The following is an 11,932-nucleotide window of genomic DNA, read 5'->3' as shown; positions in this document are numbered from 1 at the left end:
GAGCTGATCTCCCTGTGCTATGCGGCTGCTTCCCACTAGCTATCTATTTTACGTTTGGTGGTGTATATGTCCATGCCACTCTCTCACTTCGTCCCAGCTTCCCCTTCCCCCTCCCCATGTCCTCAAGTCCATTCTCTATGTCTTTGTCTTTATTCCTGTCCTGCCCCTACATTCTTCAGAACCTTTTTTTTTTTTTTAGATTCCATATATATGTGTTAGCATACGGTATTTGTTTTTCTCTTTCTGACTTACTTCACTCTGTATGACAGACTCTAGGTCCATCCACCTCACTACAAATAATTCAATTTCGTTCCTTTTTATGGCTGAGTAATATTCCATTGTATATATGTGCCACATCTTCTTTATCCATTCATCTGTCGATGGACACTTAGGTTGCTTCCATGTCTTGGCTATTGTAAATAGAGCTGCAGTGAACATTGTGGTACATGACTCTTTTTGAATTATGGTTTTCTCAGGGTTTATGCCCAGTAGTGGGATTGCTGGGTCATATGGTAGTCCTATTTTTAGTTTTTTAAGGAACCTCCATACTGTTCTCCATAGTGGCTGTACCAATTTACATTCCCACCAACAGTGCAGGAGGGTTCCCTTTTCACCACACCCTCTCCAGCATTTATTGTTTGTAGACTTTTTGATGATGCCCATTCTAACTGGTGTGAGGTGATACCTCACTGTAGTTTTGATTTGCATTTCTCTGATAATTAGTGATGTTGAGCATCTTTTCATGTGCCTCTTGGCCATCTGTATATCTTCCTTGGAGAAATGTCTATTTAGGTCGTCTGCCCATTTTTGGATTGGGTTGTTTGTTTTTTTGATATTGAGCTGTACGAGCTGCTTGTATATTTTGGAGATTAATCCTTTGTCTGTTGCTTTGTTTGCAAATATTTTCTCCCATTCTGACTCCTCCTCTTTTTCAGGACATCAGGCCTGGAGCAATATTTTATTCATTATAAATAATGTTGCATGAAACTTATTGCATGAAGTGAAGTGCTCTTAAAACCAATACCAGCACAGCTGATATTCATACGTGAGCCTCAAAGGGGGCCTCGGCCCCTCTGGAATTGACGTCCACACTTGGAACTTATGTCAGCTCTCTGGTTGCCTATAACTTCGCCAAGGAGCACCCCATCTTGCTGAAAGGTCCATAATGTTAGTTCCTCGTTAGCCGTTTACTGATTCGCCTTCGCCCTGCACCTGGAGGTCGTTTCTGCATATCTTGATCGGTTTTCATTAAACACCTTTTCTATACAAAGCTATGTCATGAAGCGCTCTGGGGAAGGCAGACATGACGTACTGCCCTCAAGAAGCTTTCCAACTAACAGGAGGGATGACTAAGCATAGAAATTGGAAACATCTGTAAGGTATGGCATCCAGCAGGGGTGCAAAGAGCTACGGGAGGGGAGAGATGGGAACACATGCTCTCCCAGGGGGTCAGGAAAGACTCCGAGGAGGAGGTGATGTGGTATCAGGGAGCCCGAGAGGATGAGCGTGGACAGGCAGGGTAGGGACATATTACAGAGGGCTTCAAATGCCACAGTGAACAGCAGCACTTCATGCAGAGGGCAATGGGAGCACCGCTACTGACTTTTCAATGGAGGCGCAAGGTGGGCAAAGCTGAGCTTTTAAAAGATTGACCTGACAGCACGCTGCCAGTATGAGATGAAGTCAGGATAGACTAAAGGGACGAAGCTATGGGGGCGTGGACTGAGGTACCAGCACTGGGAGTGCAAAGACGGGCCGAACTGCACTGTGAAGGAAGAGCCATGGGACCTGACAATAGCCGGAGCTGGATGTGGGTGGGAAGGGAAGATGGGTGCAAGATACACTGCGGCTTTGGCCCGGCTGATGGGGCGGATGACAATGCCATTCAGACTAAATGGAAAATAATGTCTATCTCAAACCACAAACGTTGCCTCGTTCATATAAAGAAAAACAATAAGAAAATCAGGAACAAAAATCAGGCCTCTACAAGGCCACCATCAACAGGATTTTCATAAATACCCTGAAAGAGCTTGCTAATTCAAAGACAAGAAACAGAAATAAGAGGTATAAGAATTTGAGAAGAGATAAAATTGTCATAATTTGAAGATGAGCTGACTGTCTACCTAGAAGTCCTAGGAGAATCAACCTGAATTCATAAGAGTCAGTGATTTCATCCAAGGTGAGTATAAAAATCAATGTCTATCTTCAATTTTTGCTGCAACTGTCAAAAGGACCTACCTTCAATAGCTTCCAAAATAGAAGATACCAAGGAATAACCTTGACGAGATCAGTGTCAGGTCCATGTGAAGGAAAGCACAAAACTTTACTGAGAGATAGAAAAGAATAATTGAAGAAACAGAGAGACATCTCAGAAGGACAAATATTGTAAAGCTACTAAAAATGTGAGCTTGCTTAATTTTACAATGCCAATCAAAATACCAAGAGATCCCCCCCCCGAAAGGGGCAGAGGCACTTAAAAAAATTATTACTACATTTGACTGAAAGATTAATTCCTAACATAATTCAGACAAAGAAGTGTAATGATAAAGAACTAGTCCTACAAGTCATCAGAGTGACCTGGAATAAAAATAAACAACTCCAGTTCAAAGGATCCAAATAGAAAGGCACGTATAATAATTTAATGCATGCAGCATGTGGCAGTGAAGAAAGGAATAATTATTCAAGAAATAACACAGATATGACTGACTAGTCATTTGGGGGAAATTTAGATGTTCACCTCAAGGCCTCTATCAAAATAAATCCCAAGTGGATGAAAGAATAAACTTAAGCAACAGTTCAAGTTTAGACATCTAAAAATTAATAAAATTAATACAAGTTATTCTTTTTATCATATCTTTGGAGCAGACTTCAAAGGCTCTGAGCAATGGAAGGAATTACAGAGAAAAGCACTGATAGATTTTACTTAAAAATAGATGAGAACAACTACAATTTAAAAGCCAAGTTAACAAATGAGAGGAAATACTAGCAACAAACGTGGCAAACTTTTATAATCTGTGGAAGAGGAGATATTTAAGCCCAAGTCAACAAACAGGCAAAGAACAGATGATTTAGGGGAAAGAGAAGGAGAGCAGAGATGGAAGGGAGGGGTGGGAAAAGAAGGTAAATAAAAAGAAAGAGAGAAACAAAAGAAGAAAAGAAAAAAAATAATATCTAAAGGTTGTAATGCTTGTAATTTTCCCTATATTTTAAGATTTTCCCTTTATAAAATAAGCTAAAATGTTAGTAGGGCTACTCTCTGGATGAGAGAGTGATGATTGACTTCCTCTTTCAACAACTGGGTATTTCCTCTAAGTTTCACATTTAAAATCAGGCTGCAGCTTACCGTCCATGGCGCGTCAGAATTTATCTGCCAGCATTGATTTCTTGGAAGTATGAAAATAATAAAGATGCTGCTGGTGATGACGATGCCACATCATACAATAACGGAATCTTTGATTCAGTGAAAAATGTTATATATGATACCAGCTCTCCCCCTTAGTAGCCAAGTGACTTGGAGCGAAGTCACTTAACTGGCTGTGCCTCGGTTTCTCCATCAGTAAAACAGGGGTAAAACAGTCCCTACCTTAAAGACTTGTTGGGGGGAATAAATGAGTTAACATATGTGAAGCTCTTAAACACGTAGTAAGTAACTAATCTCCATTTTATAGAAAGATTCAAAAAGGTTAAATAACTTAGCCAAAGTCCCAGCCCTTAGGTATGCATCTCAGCTGGAATTCAAATCCATATGTATCTGGTTCTATTACACTGCCTGATTCCCAAGGTAGAGGTAAAGATCAAAGACTTGTGCTCCCCGATTTATGCAAATGTGTTAGCATTGGTGACATTAAACAGCTGTCAGAATATTACATAATCTGATCATTTAACTTACAAGTGGAGGTGGTATCAATTTTTGCTTTTTACCAGCTGCATTGCAAAGAGGGTTTTTTTTCCCCCTTACTCTTTAGCTTTTAAGGATGTATTTTTGTAATTCGTGAGGTTAGAAGGAAAGAACTGGCCCCAGAATGCCTTGGAAAAGCTGCAGGCTGACACCATAATGAGGCCAGAGATGGAGCCCATGCCCATAGAGTTCTCTGTCCACTTCAGTAAGTAGCCATTAGCCCACATGGAAACAAAAATGACTGGTCCAAAGTAGACGTGCAGTATTACGACTTACCATTCTGCCTGCAAATCCTCCTGCTATCCCGAGGCGAAAGTTCTGCCCGTATCTAAGGAACTGACCAATGACCTCTCCAGCTGCACTGTCAGTGGAGAATTAATATAATGTAAATTCTCCGTATTAGGATCATTCTCCAGCTCTATTTTTTGTGTATGCACTTTGGTTTATAATTTTCTTAGTAATGTCTATTCATGTACCATGACTGAAATAAGTCACTTACCAAAAAGGTCTTTTCTTTTGGCCTCCAAGTCTTGCTAGCACCTTACTCACTGTCTTCCAACACACTCGGAACACACAGTGTTCCCACTTTGTGAGCCTAGGGTGGACTGAGAAAGTCATACTGTCCTACGCTAATGAATTGGTCCAAGTCCATGGACATCTTTTTTTAATTGAAGTACAATTGATATATAACGTTATATTTAGTTTTAAGTGTATACATCATGATTTGATATTTATACACGTTAGGAGATGATCACAATAAATCTACTTACCATCTGTTGCCATTTAAAATTATTATGATATTACTGACTATATTCCCTATTCTATATATGACATCCCCATACACTGACAACTTTAGAGAGAAGCAAGGTAACAAATTTGTAGACATTTAATACACTCTTCCCTCTTAATCTTCCAGGAAACAGAAACTGTGATCAATTTTTAGCTGTTTTCACATAAATTATGTGTATTCAAAAACTCTAAAGACTTAAAGGACTAGTTATATCCCTGTCATATAAACTTGCTATCATAGTTTAGTAACAAACTGAAAGCAATGACTTTTAATTGTAATTACGTATCTATTCTCTAAGGATTTAAATGCTCAATTCCAAAATTTCAAGTACATTCTTAGTGGACAATTAATTTTAAAACAGCAAATCCCCATGGACTGCTACCTTGCATTTAACTATACATTTCTGATGTAGAAATAATAGAGTAGCATTAAAAACAATGAAAGCACTCAAATGAGCTCAAAGCCTCATGAAATGTTATTAGGAAAACCCACTTGGCTTCTGGGCAGAGTCTGAATTTAATTCCCTGGATGCAATACTTTTGAATTAAGCATTTTGAATTGAATTCAAATTATCCATTATCCTGATGTGAACTGAAATCAAATTACCCATTATCCTGATGTTTAAGGTAACAGGATTGTCAAGGGGCCATTCTCAAGATACGAAAGCAAGATGAGAATCACAGAGAATATTCACATAACCTTTGCCTCCAATCAGCACTGCTCTAAGCCCAGGGCATCCTTAAACTGCAAGTGAAAACAGATATTTCTGATGAAAATGAGCCTAAAATTAAGGTATCTTTACCACAAAACAGTGAAAGTGTTTCTGCCAACCGGGATCTTGGTTTGAGCTGCGCTCAGGCCGCAGGGCACCTCTAATGCGTCCCTCAGATGGGCTTTAATTTCATCTGGAGTCATACACAAGCTCAGGTCCCCGCCCAGAAACAGATCAGCTTCTGTCTCAGGGTGGTCAGGGTTCACGAGCATCACTTTGTCGCCATAGCGAATGTATCCGTCTTCAGATATCGAAAGCTGCATCTACAATTTAAATAGGAGTTTTTCAGATAAACCACGCGATTCCTTCACAGCCAGCACCGAGGCCACTGCAGATGTACCCTATTTTAAGAAGGGATTGACTTGAATTTCCTGAAATCTTTCTTCTTCCTTTTCCTGCCACCAATCTGCTCCCAATGTACCAAATCAATGCCCCTGATAATCCCAAACGAAGTAAAATAAAGCTGATGAAAAATTTCATGGGTTGATTCCATTATCAATGTATTCAACATTCCTAGAAACCTTCTTGAGCACCAACTAAAGGGCATTTTACACGTGCATGTATCAATCTATCCATTTCTTAATTTGGAAAATGCAGGTGAACAAAATTAATAGCAAACGTCTCATGTTTCTAAGATCTTAGGGAATTTTAAACGTTGTGGTTATCTAAAGGGAAGAATTGGTATTTTCCAAACGACAACTCACTTATGGAATTTCTGCTTGCTTAACACATTCTCACATTTAATTTGACAGACTTTTGAAAACAACGCTTGAATTTAAAATTACCGGTCTCAGAAGATTCTCTTTCAGTCTTCTGTTTCTCTGTATGAGAAGTTGTCCCTTGTCCTTCTTTGCTAAGAAGTCTTTCATGAGCTCCTGGTTAAAGAAAAAAATGAATGAAACCCAAAGGGTCAGCAATAGTCCTGAATAATAGAGATACTCAGAACTTTTAGGTCCAAAGCACGACAAGTTGTGCAAACTTTGAGAACGTAAAAAGAAATGTAAAGCATGATGGGAATGGGGGACTTCTTTTTAGCATTACTTTATTTTTTATTTCATTGTGGAATGTTTAGAAAAATGAGAAAGACACAAAAAAGAAACATCACCTATAATTACTCCAACCAGTGACAATGATGAGTAACATTTGGAGGTCATATATCCCCTCCTACTGAGGTCTCTGCGAGTTGTATGATGATGGACACCGAAAGTGTCTCCCCACCCAACTAGTTCCATAAAAGGATGGCCCAGGGTCTTGTTAAGACCGCCATAGGACAATTCAGGGCAATGAGTATGAGGTCAGTAAAAGGGATGCTACGGGGACACTCAGGAGGGGATGTGGGACAAGGTGGGGGATGGGGACAGTATTTCTGCTTACAGTCTACCTGCTCACCTGGACCGCAGCTTCGGAGACTGTAAGTCTCTGCGGAACACAGGGAATTTCGTGGGGCTCTAGACTAAGGGAGAGACACAGGCAGGAGCCTTGAGAGTTTGGGAGGCCAAGAGACGCGCGTAAAGAGTAGAAGGGCGTGAGACCTGCGGGTCAGCCAGTGAGATTCTTAGGGCGTTCAGAGGGAGTTGGGATTTTAGGGACATTGGGTGTGTGCTGGGTGCGAAAGGAGGCTTGGGATGCTCTAAGTAGGGGCCCGAACTTAGGCCAGGCGGGTGAGTCCCCGGGCAGTGGGCGGGCCGTGCCCGGCCACTGCCTCCGTACCTCCTCCAGGTAGACGTCCTCGTTCCAGTTGCCCATCCGGACTCCTGGACCGTACAGGTTCTGAGCCATCGTCCCCTGCTCTCCCACAAACAAGCTTCCGGGGCACAGCGCCTGTGTTGGCCTCCCCGTCGCCATGACGACCCGGCCCCCTGCGATTGGCCAAGGTCCGGGACCCTGCTAGCCAATAAGTGACGACACACGGGTTGCGCTGGGCTCTGGTGCGGCCCCATCCCAGGGGCTGTCACCGCCCCACCTCCGCCCCCCGACCCTGCGCCTCACTTCCCCTCTTAGGTTTTTCTCGAGTTTAATTGCAAAGCAGGCAAGAGAAAAAACTCGAGCCTACAGACCTCACTGTCCTAAATGCCCGCTACAGAGAAATTTTTAACTTTTTTTTTCTTTTAGAATCTAAACGAAAATTGCTTTTAAGTAGAGTATCCCTTGCTTTGGGGGGCAGCAAAGAGGAGCTTTGAAATGGAAGCATAGCTTGCTTGCAGCCTACTTTTATTATCAGCCAGCAGCCATTTCATCCTAATCATAATACAAGCTCAATGTAGAAATCTGGAAACCAAAATAATATAGAAAGAAGGTGGAAGAGAAAATTACTCAAAATTTTCACTGCCTCCAAAGTAAGAAATATGTCATGCCAGTCTATTTGTGTTTATATGCTTCTGAGGCGGTTCTTATTTCCACAGACTTTACAGCATTCCTCCTTCCTCCCCCAGATACCAAGTGCAAGGACAAGCCTATGATTTGCAAGAAGTCTTGATAAAACCGGAATATGCCGGAGCCAACATCTTTTAAACAAAATATAATTTTATGAGTAGGAAGGGTAAACAGGTACTGCAGGACTCCCCAGGGCTTGATGCTGATTGAATGCATTCAGTAATTCACCTTTACTTAGTGTCTACTAAGAGAGGACAGAAATGAAAGACACAGGGACCTTTCTTCCCTTCAGCAACCTACAAGAGAAGAGAGTTCATGAAAACAAATTACGTCAGAGAGAATGGAATGAGTGCAATTAAGGATGTGCCAATGAAGGGTCACAGGCACGTAAAGAAAGATTCATTTCTGCCTTGGGGGATGGTGAGAATGAGAGTAAGGAGATCTGTGGGTGGTGACTGAGGGAAGGGGGACTTTGGAGATGAACTTGGATTTGAGCTGGCAGGCTGCAGCTTGGGATACAACTAGGAATATTCTCACACATTGGTGAATCCATGAGCTTTTTCAGTACAGCACCACATGCTAGGATCCTTCAAAAGGATAAATGGGACAAAGAAGGCAGGTCAGATATTATACCACTAACTGCACTTGATAAATCAAGTAACTGAGACTCAAAGATGCTAGTGGCTTATCCAAGTTCAAACTGCTAACAGTTGCTCAAAGCAAGGACTTAACTCAGATTTTCTGACTGCAAAGTCCATGTTTTTTCTCTTTGTTTCCATATTCCCTGTAAAATTGGGAGTATGATAAGGCAACTTTCGTCTCCATATGATTTATTAAGGTTCTAATGATTCGGTTATTTGCTTAAGTCCTTACACCAAGACAGCTTTGCTCTCACCTATTTTCTTTGTGCTATTATGGTCAAGTATTGTACACTTCTATATGTTACAGGATCAACAATACAATTACATACATGTTGCTTTATGCAATTGCTTCTTAAATCAGTCAGGACTAAAAATGTGCAATTATACTCTTTTGTAGATTACATACATAATTATCTTTATTTTTTCATGTGGATACCAATTACAGCCTGGTATTACTTGCTTTCCACCTGAAGAGTCTCTGTTGGTATTTCTTGTAAAGCAGGTCTGCTAACAACACATTCTCTCAGTTTTTACCTGTCTGCCCATTTCACCTTCAACCTTGTAAGATAGTTTTACTGGGTATAAGACTCTTGGTTACAGTTTTTTCTTTTAACACTTCAGATATGCCCTCCTTCTGCCTTCTGGCTTCCATTGTCTCTAATAAGAAGTCAATGATTAATCTTATTGGGGTTCCCTTGTTTGTCTACTAAGTGTGTTGTACAGCCCCTTGCTGCTTTCCAGATGTTCTCTTTGTCTTTCATCATTTTGACCATGGTCTGAGAGGCACTCTCTTTGCAGTTATCCTATTTGGAATTTGTTGAGCTTCTTGGATGGGTAGATCACTGTTTTGTTTAAATAGAATTTGGGATTTGCCATTCTTTCTTTGAATATTATTCTGCTCCCTTTCTCTCTTTCCTCTTCTTCCAGAACTCCTTATTGTTGGTGCACTTAATAATGTCCTTGTTTCTGTAAGGCCATATTCACTTTTCTTCCTTCTTTTTTCTCTCTGTTCTTCAAATTGCATAAAATTTCTATTGATTTAATCTTCAAGTTTGCTTATTTCTTCTTCTGCCAGCTCAAACCTACTATGCCATCTATCTGGTGAATTTTTCATTTTGGTTATGATACTTCTCAACTCCAGAATCTCCACTTACCTCTTTCTTTTTATCACTTCTCTATTGATATTCTATATCTGAGGAGGCATTGTCATCATACCTTCCTTAAATTCATTAACCTTGGTTTCTCTTAGTTCGTTGAACATGTTTATAATAATTGCTTTGAAGTCTTTGTCTACCAAGTCCAACATTTGAGCCCTCTCAAAGCCTGTTATTCTCCCTGTGGCTGGATCACATGCTCCTGTTCATTTGCAGGTCTCAAAATTTTTTGTTGAAACCTGAACATTTTAGATAACATATTGTAGGAACCCTGGGTACTGATTCCCCACCCTCAGTGCCTGTTGTTGTTTGCTTATCCACTTGTGTATCTGCTTCGTGACTTTGGCTAGACTTGTTAGGTAAGGTCTATTCCCCAACGGGGTGCAGCCCTCTGATGTCACTCTTCAGGGGGTATAGCCCTGAACATGCACAAGGTCCCCTGACCCCCTAAATAAATCTTAATATGATAAAGTAACATAAAGAAGCATCTCACAACTTACAACACAGGTGGATTTAAAAGCCAGGTGATAATAACAAAATTATAAACAAACACACAAGGAGTTTTTTGAAACAGATTTTTACTAATTTTTACTTTTATTTTTGAAAAATTATGAAATCTTTATTTTATTGCAATTATAGAGTATTTTAAATTTATATTCTTCAAAACTGCTCAAAGCTAATAGTAAAACAGAAATGCACACATACATTGCTAGACTCTGAGTAATGTACTCAGTTCATGGTGTAGCAATAAATATCTGTTTAAATTAGGACACCATTCCCTCCCTTTTAGAATTATTATAATTTTGACATAAACCAGGTATATACTGGAACACTCATTTACTACTTTTCTTTCATCATTTGATGAGGCTCTTGGAAAAAGTTAATTGGAGCCTTTTGTTACTTACTTGTGAAACATCTGTCAGGAAAACAAAAGCCAAAGAAATACTTGGACAGGATCATTTTTAGAAGAGAAAAGATCATTTTTAGAACTTTTAGGATAAAATTCAGATATTGAGAAAGAGAAATGAGAGTTATAATCTTAGAAGCAAGTAACTTCCAGGCTGCAGAAAATAAGTTTTCAAGTTCTCATGGGAGAAGAAACATTGTAAGTGTCCTAAAGGAAAAAAATGGGATTGAAGTTCCTTTCACTCAGCTTATGCAACCATTTTTGTCTCCGAACCTCAGCATCTTCATCAATAAAAACGAGTTAAGGATAATTTTAGAGCTAACTCTCTAGGAAGCATTTCCAAAATACCCTGTGTATGTTTACAGCTGTGGAGAGGGAAAGAGTTCTGTTGTAGATCAGTTTGAGAAAGGCTGGGTTAAATAGGCATCCTTACTGCAGTCCTTCTCAGAGCCTTGAATGTCTCGGCGCTCTCTATAAACGCACAGAAAGATGATACATACGGCATTGCCCAAGCTAAGTTCACTGTGGAATACTTTTTAAAAAGAATCATCTTGGGGCTTCCCTGGTGGTACAGTGGTTAAGAATCCTCCTGCCAATGCAGGGGACACGGGTTTGAGCCCTGGTCTGGGAAGATCCCACATGCCGCGGAGCAGCTAAGCCTGTGTGCCACAACTACCGAGCCCACACGCCACAACTACTGAAGCCCGCGCACCTAGAGCCCGTGCTCCGCAACAAGAGACGCCACCGCAGTGAGAAGCCCGCGCACCGCAACAAAGAGTAGCCCCCGCTCGCTGCAACTAGAGAAAGCCCGCGTGCAGCAACGAAGACCCAACGCAGCCAAAAATAAATACATAAAATAAATTAATTTTTAAAAACAAGAATCATCTCGCAAAAATAATTTTTAAGAGATTTTGTGCGGCTCAAATGATATAACACTATGTAAAACGGGTAGGATTTGGACATGTAGATAAAAGAATCAAGGTAAGCACTTGACAGACAGAGGAAACAGGATGTAGCAGGGCAAAGAAGCTGGAATCTCTAGGGTCCGGAAAGGGGCACACAGTAATGAACGTAAGTGGGGAGAAGATGGTGGGGGGTGACCTGTGGTACAGAGGCGAGGGCTCTGGATTTTCTTCTTTAAGTCAAAGAGACCCATGAAAGTTTCCGAAGAGGAAATTGACAAAGGGCGGGGTCGAGCTTTGGAAGTTTGCTCGGACTATAGGCTGTGCATTCAGGCAGATGGGCCAAGTAGGGGGCAGGGGTCCCAGTTAGGAGACAGCCTGGGGAGAAGTGATGGGTGTGCCTAAGTAGAGAGGTAGAAAGGAATGATAAAATAGCTCAAGGCAGGACGGTGAGCTCTTGGGAAACGACCGTGCAGTGGGAGAATCCATTGTTCA

At 40.9% G+C, this 11,932-nt stretch overlaps 1 protein-coding gene across 1 annotated transcript in view; it reads right to left on the bottom strand.

Moving 5' to 3' along the window:
* CFAP161 (cilia and flagella associated protein 161) overlaps positions 1-7,253 on the bottom strand; it is a 12,523-nt gene extending 5,270 nt beyond the window's left edge. The window contains exons 1-4 of the mRNA XM_027089251.1: positions 7,171-7,253; positions 6,246-6,335; positions 5,491-5,723; positions 4,175-4,259 (exon numbers count right to left, since the gene is read on the bottom strand). Coding sequence (XP_026945052.1) covers positions 4,175-4,259; positions 5,491-5,723; positions 6,246-6,335; positions 7,171-7,239 — 477 coding nt within the window. The 5' untranslated portion in view covers positions 7,240-7,253. The remainder of the gene's footprint in view (positions 1-4,174; positions 4,260-5,490; positions 5,724-6,245; positions 6,336-7,170) is intronic.
* Positions 7,254-11,932: the final 4,679 nt, after the last annotated feature.

Source organism: Aethalodelphis obliquidens, unplaced genomic scaffold (genome assembly GCF_003676395.1).
Source record: "Aethalodelphis obliquidens isolate GAN/ISIS:26980383/991018 unplaced genomic scaffold, ASM367639v1 scaffold65, whole genome shotgun sequence".
NCBI classification, from domain to species: domain Eukaryota; kingdom Metazoa; phylum Chordata; class Mammalia; order Artiodactyla; family Delphinidae; genus Aethalodelphis; species Aethalodelphis obliquidens.
The sequence above is the reverse complement of the archived record's forward strand: the minus strand, read 5'-3'. Positions and strand labels throughout refer to the sequence as shown.